At 44.3% G+C, this 12,866-nt stretch overlaps 1 protein-coding gene across 1 annotated transcript in view; it reads left to right on the top strand.

Moving 5' to 3' along the window:
* ITGA9 (integrin subunit alpha 9) overlaps positions 1 to 12,866 on the top strand; it is a 287,368-nt gene that overhangs the window by 152,552 nt on the left and 121,950 nt on the right. Inside the window, exon 17 of the mRNA XM_031962459.1 lies at positions 6,341 to 6,417. Within this exon, the coding sequence (XP_031818319.1) occupies positions 6,341 to 6,417 (77 nt within the window). The remainder of the gene's footprint in view (positions 1 to 6,340; positions 6,418 to 12,866) is intronic.

Genomic DNA, 12,866 nt, shown 5'->3' on the forward strand with positions numbered 1-12,866 from the left:
CGATTATTTTAGCCGGGCCCTATTTTTGGCCAGTGAATCGAATAGAGAATAGCATCGGCTAAACATCATCTGGTTGTTTGGAAAATGAGTAATCCAGAAACTTAAGGGGAAAAAATAACCTTGCTGGAGAAAATTGTCAATTCAGGGAAAACCCAAGGCTGGGGGGTAAAGAGGGGACACACTATCCGGGATATCCTGGATGTCCGACCGGAGGGACGAGGTTGGGGCAAGTCTTTGCTTTTTCTTGACAGAGAACATCACATCCCCTTGAACATCTCGTTAATGAGAAATGGAGAAACAAGCTCTCTTTAGATCGGCTTTTATTTTCCTGCAGGCCGGGAAGTTGTGGAGAGTTTGCCAGTCAGAGGTTGTCTCTTAGAGGAAAGCCACTTCTGATGTGGCTTTGGTAGGGCTTGGAATCAGAAGACAGGATTTTGAGTCCCAGCTTTGACACTGAGTAGCTGAATGAATGCACCTCTTCACTTCTCAGCTTCCTCATCTGTAAAATGGGGATGAGTATACATGTGTTCCTTCCCCCGAATGTTGTGAGGAAAGGATTTTGTAGATCTGCGAGCAGTCTGACTCTCAGGAAGGACCTTTGTTTTCAGAAAATCACTTGGGCAGCTGAGTAGAAGAGGGATCGGAGTGGGGAGAGGCTTGAGAGAGGCAGACCAGTTCAGAGGTCATTGCCAAAGTCCAGGTGGGGACGAAGGGTGACCTTCCCCCAGGTAGGGATGTGAGAATGAGAGGAGGGGATGTTGGCCAGAGAAGCTACCAAGGCAGACAGGTCCAGCCTTAGCAACAGATTGGATACGGAAGGTGAGGAAGACTGAAGAAGAAGGCAGAGTCAAGGATTACTCTAAGGTCGCAAATCTGGAGGATTGGGAAGATGGCGGGACCCTCAACGTTAACTGGGGAACTTGGGAAAGGGAGGTTTTGGGGGAAAGGTAATGAGTTCTTCTGAGGACATGTTAAAAACCATTTGGGCCATCCAGTTTGCAAGAGAAATAGAAATAGAATGAGAGAAAAAGAAAGCGAGAAGGGGGAGAGGAGAGACAGAGGGGGGAGGGAGGGAGAGAGGGAGAGAGGGAGAGAGAAAGCAAGAGTTTTTTCTAATGCTTTTTACAGAAGAAAACTAAAGCCCTGATAAATTAAGTGTTACTAAATTACTTAGTGTCAGAGCTATGACTTAGGATCATATGGTCATAGTTATAGAGTTGGAAGAAATCTCAGAGGACTTTGCTGTCCTTTAAAAAAAAAAGAGAAAGGAACCAAGAAAACCAGCAGTCCAGAAATTCGCAGAAAGCGGCAGACAATTTGTGAAAAACTCCTTCATTTTTCAGATGGGGAAACTGAGACTTAGGAAGCAAAGTGACTTGCTCATAGTCACAAATAGGTTATAAGCAAGATTTGTACTCAGGTCTTTGGACTCCAGAGCTGACATTGTTTCCATTGTACTGTGTCAGTTCGTTATCTGTTAGTCCCATGCTGAATGGAGCCATTTTGGTATTATTGTTATTTTCAAAATCTAACTTTAAATATCTGTGATTGTCCTTGTTGGGTGGACAGCCCTGTTGTTCTTTGTCGGGGCAGGCCTGGAGAGTGTGATTTGTCAAGTCTTACTTGCAGCAAGGATGGTAATTGTCAAGAGGAAGGAAGGAAGGGAGGAAGGAGGAATTGAGGGAAAGAAGGAAAGGAAAGAGGGAGAAAGGGAGGGAGGAAGGGAGAGAGAGAGAGACAGACAGACAGACAGAAAGAGAGAGACAGAGAGAGACAGACAGAGAGAAAGAGAGAGAGAGACAGACAGACACAGAGAGACAGACAGAGACAGACAGACACACATACACACACACACAGACAGAGAGAGAGAGAGGAGGGGAAGTGAAGCAAAGAATGATGGAGACTATGTACCAGCCAAACTTTTCTCAATTTGTGAGGCTGGTTTTTTTTTGAACCCAAGGAGAACTTTACATTTATCAGTGTTTGCTACCTTGGTCGATTCAGCCCATTGTTTAAGACTATTAAGAATCTTCTGGCTACTGGTTAGGATTGGATTTTCCCCAGACCTCAAAGCATGCATACATGCATACACATATATAGACACACACATACATATGTATGTGTATGAATGTGTGTGTGTGTGTGTGTGTGTGTGTGTGTGTGTGTGTGTGTGTATGAACAGTAGGAAGACTGCTGGATTTGGAGTTAAAAGAGCCAAGTCTGATCTCACAGCTACCACTGACTATGTGGGTGAATTTGGGCAGTAGTTTCCATGTATGCAGGGGAGGGGTCGGGCTAGGTCACCTCCAAAGCCTCTTCAGTTCTAAATTTGTGACCTTGTGATCTATTAACAAAATCATTGCTTCGGATGTTCTTATGTCTATTTTACAAAAGGGGAAATGGCCTCAAGGGAGGAAAAATTATTTCTAAAAAATTACGTATTAAGACATGTGTAAGTCAAGAATACAACTTCCTTTTTTTTTTTTTTATTTAATAGCCTTTTATTTACAGGATACATGCATGGGTAACTTTACAGCATTAACAATTGCCAAACCTCTTGTTCCAATTTTTTACCTCTTACCCCCCCACCCCCTCCCCTAGATGGCAGGATGATCAGTAGATGTTAAATACATTAAAATATAAATTAGATACACAATAAGTATACATGACCAAACCATTATTTTGCTGTATAAAAAGAATCAGACTCTGAAATATTGTACAATTAGCTTGTGAAGGAAATCAAAAATGCATGTGGGCATAAATATAGGGATTGGGAATTCAATGTAATGGTTTTTAGTCATCTCCCAGAGTTCTTTTTCTGGGCATAGCTGGTTCAGTTCATTACTGCTCCATTGGAAATGATTTGGTTGATCTCGTTGCTGAGGATGGCCAGGGCCATCAGAACTGGTCATCATATAGTATTGTTGTTGAAGTATATAATGATCTCCTGGTCCTGCTCATTTCACTCAGCATCAGTTCGTGTAAGTCTCTCCAGGCCTTTCTGAAATCATCCTGTTGGTCATTTCTTACAGAACAGTAATATTCCATAATAAGGAATAGAACTTCCAAAGGCAGCTAGCAGGTACAGTAGAGCGCCAGCCCTGAAGTCAGGAGGACCCTAGTTCAAATCTGATTTCAGACACTTAACACTTCCTAGTTGTGTGACTCTGGGCAGGTCACTTAACCCCAGTTGCCTCAGCAAAAAAAAAAAAAAAAAAAATAATAATAAAAAAATAGAACTTCCATTTTATCACTAGCCATATTAAGTTTCTTCTTCTTCCTTCTCCCTCTTCTTCCTTCTTCTCTTCTTCTTGCTCTTCTTCTTTCTTCCTTTCATCATCACCATCCCCAACATATCCATGAGAAAACTAAGAGTATAAGAGAGAAATGCTTTGTCCAAGGTCACCCAGCTGATAAGTGGCCCTTGGCACCTGATGTGCCTCAGCCTCTCAGAAATAACTCGGGCTTAATTTTAGCTGCTGTGTGTAATGTGGATGGCACGGTGGGGTGGGTTTTTCCAGACCAGTTGTTCCTCGTGCCCGAGGCTCATCTTTATTGGGTGAAGGAATTTAGAATTACCGATGGATGGTCGAGGGCCAGCTGGACGTGGGGAGCGGCGCGGGCTAAGTGGCCCTTTCTGAGCGGGGCCTCGTCAGCATGGGAGGGGAGAGTGAGGCACGGGATTCCTCAGCTGGAATGTGGGGTGCGTGTTTAGCAGGCGCTGGCACTCAGTAGGTGCTTCATAAGTGCTTGTTGACTGATTGATGTCCCATCAGGGTGTGGGTCTGGCTGGGTTCTGGGAGTGGCTCCCGGGCCAGGAATCCACAGCATTTCATCCTCATCCTGTAACCCTCCTCCAGGGCCAGGGTGGAGTGAGGGCAGTAATAACAACAATGATGATCACTTCTAAAAGTTTCATTTGCAGAATGTTGCATGTGTTGCCTCCTTTGCTCTTCACAAAGGAGCCACGAGACCGTTCTTATTACTGCCTATATTTTGTACATTGGGAAGCACTCAGTGAGGCTGTGAACTGCTTGTTACACAATTGGCGTTTGAAGCAGAATTTGAACTCGAGACTCCCCGATTTCACTGTATCCTCTGAGAAGAGTATTGTTCTGCCGCTGTGGGACCTTATAGAGTTACTATCCCCTTTTGGAGACTCAGTTTCTCCATTTAGCTAGGGGACCCAGATCAAGCCACTTGATGACTCTTTGCCTCTCTTTTCTTATCTGTAAAATGGGGCTCATAACTGTTTTTTGAGGGCCCAGTTAAGTTTCTTTGTTTGTAAAATGAGGGGATTGAGCCAGATGGCCCCTTGGGGCCTCCCAACATTTTGTGATCATGCAGACCTTGCCGCCGTCCTGGAAAGAGCTTCAGAATCTGGGCTTCCGTGATGCTGCACCCACTTTTTAGCTGAGTGACCTTAATTACCTCTCTGACCTTCAGTTTTCTCCTGTATAATTGGGGATAGTGACCAGGTTGGGGAAGAACATGCTTTGTGAACCCTAAAGGACTAGAGAAATCTGAGCTCCTCTTGTTGGTCTTTTTGATTCTCCAGGGCTGGAGGCAAGGGGAACCTTTCTTTTTCATTGTTGTTCACTTTTGCCCGGCTCTTGATGACCTCATTTGGGGTTTTCTTGGCAAAGATACTGGGGGGATTTGCCATTTCCTTCTCCAGCTCATTTTGCAGATGTGGAAAGGGAGACAAAGTGACTTACTGAGTGAGGGTCATGCAGCTCGTGAGTGTCTGAAGTCAGATTTGAACTTAGAAAGAACAAGCTTCCTTTATTCACTTTACCCACGAGGCCACCTCGCTGCCCCTCTTATTTTCTTCCAAAGAAAAGAAAAAAAGCATCCTACACTGACTGAGTTCTTGATCAGAAGGATTGGGGAAGAAAGGTTTCTAGCTCCCTCTCAGACTTGCAATCCCCTAAGGTCCCAACATGTCTTTATTTACAACCCAAATCTAGGAGGAGGATTCTCTAATCATTAGTGCTTTAGAGCATTTTTTTCATATAACTATAAATGGCTTTAATTTCATCATCTGAAAATTGTTTGTTCATATTCTTTGACCGTTTATCCATTGGGGAATGACTTGTGTTCTTATACATTTGACACAGTTCTTTATATATTTTAGAAATGAGATCTTTATCAGAAACACTGGCTGTAAAGATTTTTTCCAGCTTTGTGGCTTCGCTTTTAATCTTGTTTCTGTTGGTTTTGTTTGTGCAAAACCTTTTTTAATTTAATGTAGTCACAGTGGTCCATTTGCCTCGTTCTTCTTTGGTCATAATTTCCTCCTTTCTCCAAAGATCTGATGCATAAGAGAATTCCAATTTTTTCTCCCTCAATTGCCCCTCAGCCAAGATGGGAAATCTAGAAACTTGGCTCCTCCCCAGGCTGCAAGCATTCAGGGGAACATGCAAAACGGTGCTCTTTGTCCAGGCCTGCTATAACTTCCTCACTCCCCGGTGGAGAAGGGAACGTTGGCCGGGGCGCATGGGGACTTCGGAAACGTGGCGCAGGACGAGGAGTTTCCACAGAGGCCGTGTCAATGCCGGCTCTGTTTGACTCCCCTCGAGGCTGCCAGGAGCGCGGGAGTTCGCTGGGCCCGCTCGTTTGGCGTCCTAGAAATCGGACTTGGACCATCCAAAGTGGAAAAAGAAGACCGAGAGGCGATTTAATGTAGTATAAATAGTACTAGAAGAAACGGCAGACATGGCCCTGTTCAGCAGAGATGGATTTCCCAGAAAGGTCCCTGCTCCTCAAACTTAAGTCCAACTGAATTAAATTGTTTTTCTTGAGATTCAAATTCTTTTTGTGAATAATTCTTTCCAACCTCGAGTCCTTGTTTTCTTCACTCGAGGACCCTGGGCTCATCAGGAAGGCTCTCAGCTTTGGGGTGATTTAGAAGCTCCCTGGTTCTGGAGACATTTTCTGGTGCGAAAGGAGGCAGGGGATGGGTGGGGGGCATCAGGGCCGAGAAGCAACAGGTGGAAATGGCTCATGTTTAAATGCTGCTTTCAGGTTGGCAAAGCACTCGGTATACACTGGGTCCTGGGAACCCTTATGATCCCCATTTTACAGATAAGAAAAGAGAGGCAATGAGTCATTGAGCGGCTAGATCTGGGTCCCATGACTAAATGGAGAAACTGAGGCTCAGAAAGGGGATAGTTTTACAAACCAAGGCAGACATAGCAAAATTGCTGACAGTGGATCCCTGGTCATATCCCAGTCCAGGCCTTGCTGAGCCCAGGGCAGCTCTTTCTCCCCGGTGCCATCTCACTACTGTTTCTTGACCTACTGATGTCTTTATTTGCTGTTTTTTTTTCTTCCACAGACGGTTTTTGAGAGGAATTGTCACTCGGAGGACTGCGCGGCTGATCTGAGGCTTCAGGGCCGACTGCTGCTTTCCGGGTAGGTGGCCATTTCTCCTTTCCTCCTTCATGAGACTTCTGCCCTTCTGGGTCTTTGTCGAAGGCTCCTCCCACCGGCTGAGATGGAAAAGCAGGCTTTGGAGGCCAGCTTTGGAGGCCAGCTGCGGGGCCGTGGGGCCCAACCTGTCCCGTGGCCCCGGGAAGAAGCAGGAAGGGCTTTTCTATTTGTTCAGCATTTCCTTTCTCAGTCTGACTCTGCCCAGGCTAAAGGGGAGCGTCCCAAGTGTTTCGGCCCCTTTTCTGGCTTTTGGAGAGTGCTTTTTGGGCTCAAAGTGCTGAGCCTGAATTGTTTAAGCCGCAGCCCAGGGGGCTTCCTGTGGGGCCTGATTCCTCCAGCAAGATTTTTAGCTTTGGGACCAGGAAGAAGAGGCAAAAGGTCTCTTACCATATACTGTCCTGGAGAGTACCTTGTCAGCACTCTGAAGGGGATCTATTTATAACTGGGGAAGGGGAGAGCATGCTGGACAATGGGGACATGCCCTGGCGTGGTTATCAGGAAACGCACCTGGAACCTTTGGCCCAAGGAACGTCAGGGAAGGTCGGTGTCTGACGGGCCCTCAGAGCCAAACTCTCAGGCCCAGATTTGGAGGCCGCTGTGAAGCCATGGCCACCCTGCCCGTGGTTTGGTGGCCCATCTCTGAGGTAACGGGGCAGGGGTTGTGCTCCAAGCTTAGTCACCCCCTAAAAATTCATGGAAGGGGTGTTGGGGGCGTCTCTTGTATGGGAAACCAAACCCAAAGAAGGCACGTGGAAGGGTTTGAACTCGGGAAGATGAGGCTTTCTAGCTCCAGGCCCAGCAGGCCTTGACCTCACATCACCATCTCTGACTTAGCAACCACAGCTGCCATTTTACTTCAAGCCCTCATCATCTCTCATCTATTACTGTTAAAGCTCCCTAATTGGTCTCTCTGCCGTAAGTCTCTTTCCCCTCCACACTGCTGCTCAAGTGGTTTTACCCAAGTACGGATCTGACCTTGTCACTCCCTGCTCAGTCAACTCTAGTGCCTCCCTATTACCTCTTGGATAAAATATGAATTTCTCTGTTTAATTTTTAAAACCCTAGTCGAGCTGGCCCCACCGGCTTCTTTGGACATTCCTTCCCCTCTTGGAATTCACCCAGAGTGACTTTGTCCCTCTTTCTTACGTAGGGTTTTCTATATGTCCCATCTCCCTGCCTTTGTCTTGGTCATCTCCATGCTGACTGGTTTTCTCTTCCTTTGATATGAGACTCAAGTGCCATCTTTGCATGAATCCCTTCTCCAGCTATTGATGCTCTCCCTTCCAAGCTACCTTGTATGTTTTTTACTTGGCTTATTGTTTGCATTTAAATTATTTGCATTTAATTAGCATTTAATAACCTTTTATGCTTTACACACACCCAGATATATTTATATCTATAATATAATATTTTACATATTATATATATATATATATATACATATATATATACACACACACACACACACATACTTGTTGTATCCTTCATTAGAAAGAGTAGGAATTCTTTCATTGTTGCTCTTTGTATCTCCAGGGCTTATCAGTGCCTGGCACTTAGTAGGTGTTTAATACATACTCGTTGCTCCATCAGCACCTATCAGGTGTTAAAGGAACCCTAAAGAAGGGTGGTCCCCTGTGGGGGGTTTATGAAAAAATATCATTAAAAATGATGGGGTGGGGAGAGGGTGTGGAGCAATGAACCTGTGCCTTTGCTGGGGGCACTGGTGCCGATGAGATCCCAGATCTGTGAGCCTTCTCCCCCTCCTCCAGATTGACTTGGCGAGATCTTTTGTACCCGTAGGACACATGATGCAGATCTTAGTCCGCAGCCAGTAACATGGAAGGTCCTTGGGGGGCCAACCTTGTTTTCATTTTTCTTCTCAGCCATTATGTTTAACACACCTGGCACATAGTAGGCACTTGGTGAATGCCTGTTGGATTGGTTAAATTAGATCCGATTATGACACATTCGCAAGCTGCAGATGCTGGATGGTGACTTCTTTCTGTTTTTCCCCCTTGAATGACAGCCCATAACTCCCTATCTCAGAAGGAGCTGTTTGTTCAAGCAACAGCAGAATGGATTCATTTTTATGATTTGGCACAAAGGCAAGCACGAACCCTTTCCTTTGATGAAAGCTTGAGGAAACATGGATGTTGTTTTCTTAACTATTCACCAGGGGACTTAAATATCTCTATGGAATTTATTGCCATGACCTCAAGCAGCAAGGAGCTGCTGGGAGTGCTCCTGGGCGCTCCTCACCATCAGATATTACTTTTTATCCCATCTCATGCTAATTGTTTCAGCCCTGGGCTCACAAGGAGCCTGGCCAACACCAGGAGATAATATCTCTCTATTAAGGAGCACAAAGGGCTATGGAAGTGATCCTGGAGATCCGAGAGGCTCAATAAGGTCCGGTTAGAAAGTGCTATGAGTAATTCTTTCTAAAAGTATAAATTCCCATAGCCTGTGAGTCCATCAGTTGGGAATTCTATCCACTAGTACAGATTGCAACTCCTTCATGGCTTGGCTCTGATGTAATTTTTACAGAGATGGAGACTAGGCTTTTGATCTCACCCTCAGGTGAGAAAATTCTCTCTTCCAGTTGAGATGCAACTCTACAACTTAGAGACTTAGAGAACTGTCCAGAGCATTAAGAAATTAAATTGATTTGCCCAAGCAAATGATTTGCCACATGGTGAGTCTTCTTCAGTGGGGCACTGGCCCCTTTTCTTTTTGGTTTAAGATTGGCTCTTTGCTACAGCATGCTGCTTCTCACGTGTAATTGTTCCTTTCCCATAACTCTTCCATGAAAGGTCCAGTAAAGTGGTTGTCCAAGATGATCTTTCTGTGGTTCTTCAGCACTGCACTCATACTCCCTATTTTTAAGTCTATTTTCTTTTTAAGAGATTTTTTTGATGCTTTAAGAAAATATTTCAAGATATAGGTAATTCCCCATCCCCTACCCACCATAGCAGAGAGACGGTTTTGTCAGACTGGCTGGCAAATTGACTGTAATATTCCAATGAATTAATCATTCAATCAACATTCATTTCCTGAACACCTACTGTGCACCTGGTCGTGTTCTGGACGCTAAGGATAGAAATCCAAAGAATGAACAAGTGCCTCTCTCTAACTTCTGGTCTTAGAAGCTGCTGAGGGCACTTAGAGGTTAAGTGGAAGCCGAGATTATGTATCCTATATTTACCAGAGGCAAGATTCAATCTCAGATTGGTCCTCAACCTTCCATGATTTCTTTAAAAATCATCAAGAAAACTCATTTCATTAAACCATACTCACCTTTCATTTGAGACTAAAACTTATCTTCCCAGAAAGATCCACCAGCCTTAGTCACTGAGCTTGATCCTGGATGACTTTTGGTTATTTCAGAAAGCTTGCCCCTCCTAAGAGGATAAAGATCTGAGAATATTTAGAGGAAGGCCTTATGATTACCTTTGCGTACTAATTTTTGTTGTTGTTCAATTGTATCTGTTTCTTTGTGACCTCACAGAGGCTCTTCTACCCTCCACCATCTCTCAAAGTCTGTCCAAGCTCACATTCATTTCCCATGAGTCCTATCTTCTTATTGTGTAGCCAGAATATTTAAGTCAGTATTTGACTTTCCAGTGAATAGCCTGAATTAATTTCTAATTGACTGATTTGATCTCTTTTGCTGTCCAAGGAACTCTCAAAAATCCTCTCCAGCACCACAGCTCGAAAGTCTCCATCCTGCCGTGCTCCATTTTCCTGATGGTCCAACTCTCATAACCATACATGGCTGTTGGAAAAACCATAGCTTTGATTATATGGACGGACCTTTGTTGGCAAGACAGTGCCCCCGCTTTTTAGTCTGTTTTGCCATAGCTTTCCTTCCAAGAAGACTTTTAAAAAAATCTCATGGCTATCATAGTTGTCATCAGTGATTTTTGAGTCTAAGAATAGACAATCCCACATTGCTTCTATTTCTTCTCCCTCTATTTGCTTGGAAGTGATGGGACCAACGGCCAAAACCTTATTTTTTTATGTTAAGCTTCAAGTCATTTTTTACTCTTTTTCACCCTCGTCAAGAGATTTCTTAATTCTTCTTCACTTTCTACCATCAGAGTGTATCATCTGCATACTGAGATTGTTTCTAGTGTGATATTTCTCCTGGTAGCCTTACTTCCAGTTTTTGGTTCATCTAGCATGGCTTTTCACACAATGCACTTTGCATTAAGTTAAATAAGGTGAGAACGTACAGCTTCATTGTGCTCCTTTTCCGGTCTTACACTGCCGGTCGTTCCACGCTCAGTTCTGTCTCTTGCTTCTTGGCCCTCACTCAGGTTCCCCAGGAGACACAGATAACTTGGTCCTCCCATCTCTTTGAGGATTCAACACATTTTGTTGTGCTTCTCATAGTCAGAGGGCTTTAGTGCAGCAGTGGAGCAGCAGTGGTAGGTGGTTTTTGGGCCCTCTCTTGCTTTCTTCATCATCAAGCAGATGTTGGCAATTTGGTCTCTAGTTCCTCTGTTTAAAAACCACTCTGTTCTTCTGGTGGTTCTCAGTCCACTAACTGCTGTAGCCTCGCCTGCAGAATCTTAAGCCTAACCTTGTTGGTGGTCTGTGTAATACTTCCTAATGTTCACTTGATTTCATGCTCTAGGATGGGCCCTATGTCAGTAACCCAATCATCATGGTTATCAGTGATATTAAGATCCTGCTTGTTGTATGGGGTTTTTTTTTGTGTGTGTGTGTGTATGTTTTCACCTGTTCTTAATCTCTTTTACTTCTGCTAAATCTCTACCATTTTTGCATGAAACTTTCCCTTGATATCTCTTATTTTTTGGAGAGCTCTTGTTTTTCCCATTCTGCTGTTTTCTCCTGTTTCTTTTCTTTGCCCATTTAAGAAAACCTCCATCTCTCTCCTTGCCATTCTCAAGAATTCTACATTCAGTTGGGTGTTTCTTTCCCTTTCTCCCTTTCCTTTTTGCTTTCCTTCTTTCCTTGGCTATTTTTACAGCCTCATCAAAAGGCAGCTTGCTTTCTTATTCTTTTCCTTTGGGATATTTTTTGTTGCTAGCTTCTAGACAATATTGCCAACTTCTGCCATAGTTCTTCAGTATCTCTATCCCCACAATTTAATCCCTTCAATTTATTCATCACTTTTACTTCATATTTAAAAGGGATGTGATTTAGATCACATTTAGACCCTAAAAAGGTCTGATGGTTTTCTCTATTTTCTTCAATTTAAATCTGAATTTGGCAATAAGAAGTTCATGATTTAACTACAGTCATTTCCAGTCTTGTTTTGACCGACTGCGTAGACCTTCTCCATCTTTAGCTGCAAAGTATATAATCAGTCTGATTTCTCTGTTGACCATCTGGTGATGTTCCCTTTGCTGAACCAAAGGCAAAAGAGTTGCCTTTTGGGTTGGAAAGTGTTTGTTATGACCGACCAGTGAATTATCTCGACAAAACTCTTAGTTTCTGCTCTACTTCACTTTGTTCTCCAAAGTTGCCTGTTATTCCAGGGATCTTTGATTTCCCACTTTAGCCATCCAGTCCCCTGTGATTGTGTACTAGATGCCAGCTCAATTCCGAGCATTGTTAAGTTCCTGTTATGTGCAAAGCACGCATTAGGTGCTGGCAAGGCTGCTCTCAGCCCTCCAGGCCTCTCTTGGGAGCATCCCTTCTCCACTCCCGTGAACATCCAGTGGTTTTTGGTTTGGGGACCCCTGATAGTTGGAGTTAAATCTGTGCTAGAACCCACACAGAACATGGCTTTCAGGGAGACTTGAAGCCCATGAATCAGAATCTCAAAGAGGAGACCCCAAAGGGTAGAGAGGAGACCCCTAAGGGTAGAGAGGAGGCCAGGCTTCTTAGATCCCCACCTTGGAACAGAATACTGATCTGAGACATTGATTGGCTGTATCCTACTGGACAACCTTTCTGTGCCTCTGTTTCCCCATCTATAAAATGACAGATTTTATCACCCTATGATAAAATCCTGGCACCCATCCGCCAGGATTGCTGGGAGGACTAAGTCAAATATTATTTGTAAAGTTCTTTGCAAACCTTAAATCATTAGGTAAATGCTATTATTATAATAGTTGTAATTGATGTAACTCATCCCAAGGGCCTTGTTCTACTTGTCTCTCCCAAATAGCACTAGGAAATGGGGAAGCAGTAGCCAAACCTCCGTGTAGCACTCAAGGCTACTGAGACTCAGAGGCTTAGGGTGCTCTCCTGGCTCCCCCCTGTGTTGGACGTCACTTCAGTTCACGCTCCTTTCAGAGAGAGTGAGGAGCGTCCCTCTGAGTCCAATGTGTCCACTCTCACAATCTCCCATGACACAGGGGCCGTGGGAAAGGACGTTTTCCAAAGCTTTGAGTTGGTATCTTTCAGAGACGTGCTTGGATGTAGCCTAGAGCGGTCCAGAAACTGGGGGAGCAGAA

The sequence above is a fragment of the Sarcophilus harrisii genome, chromosome 1 (genome assembly GCF_902635505.1).
Source record: "Sarcophilus harrisii chromosome 1, mSarHar1.11, whole genome shotgun sequence".
In the NCBI taxonomy this organism is placed as follows: Eukaryota; Metazoa; Chordata; class Mammalia; order Dasyuromorphia; family Dasyuridae; genus Sarcophilus; species Sarcophilus harrisii.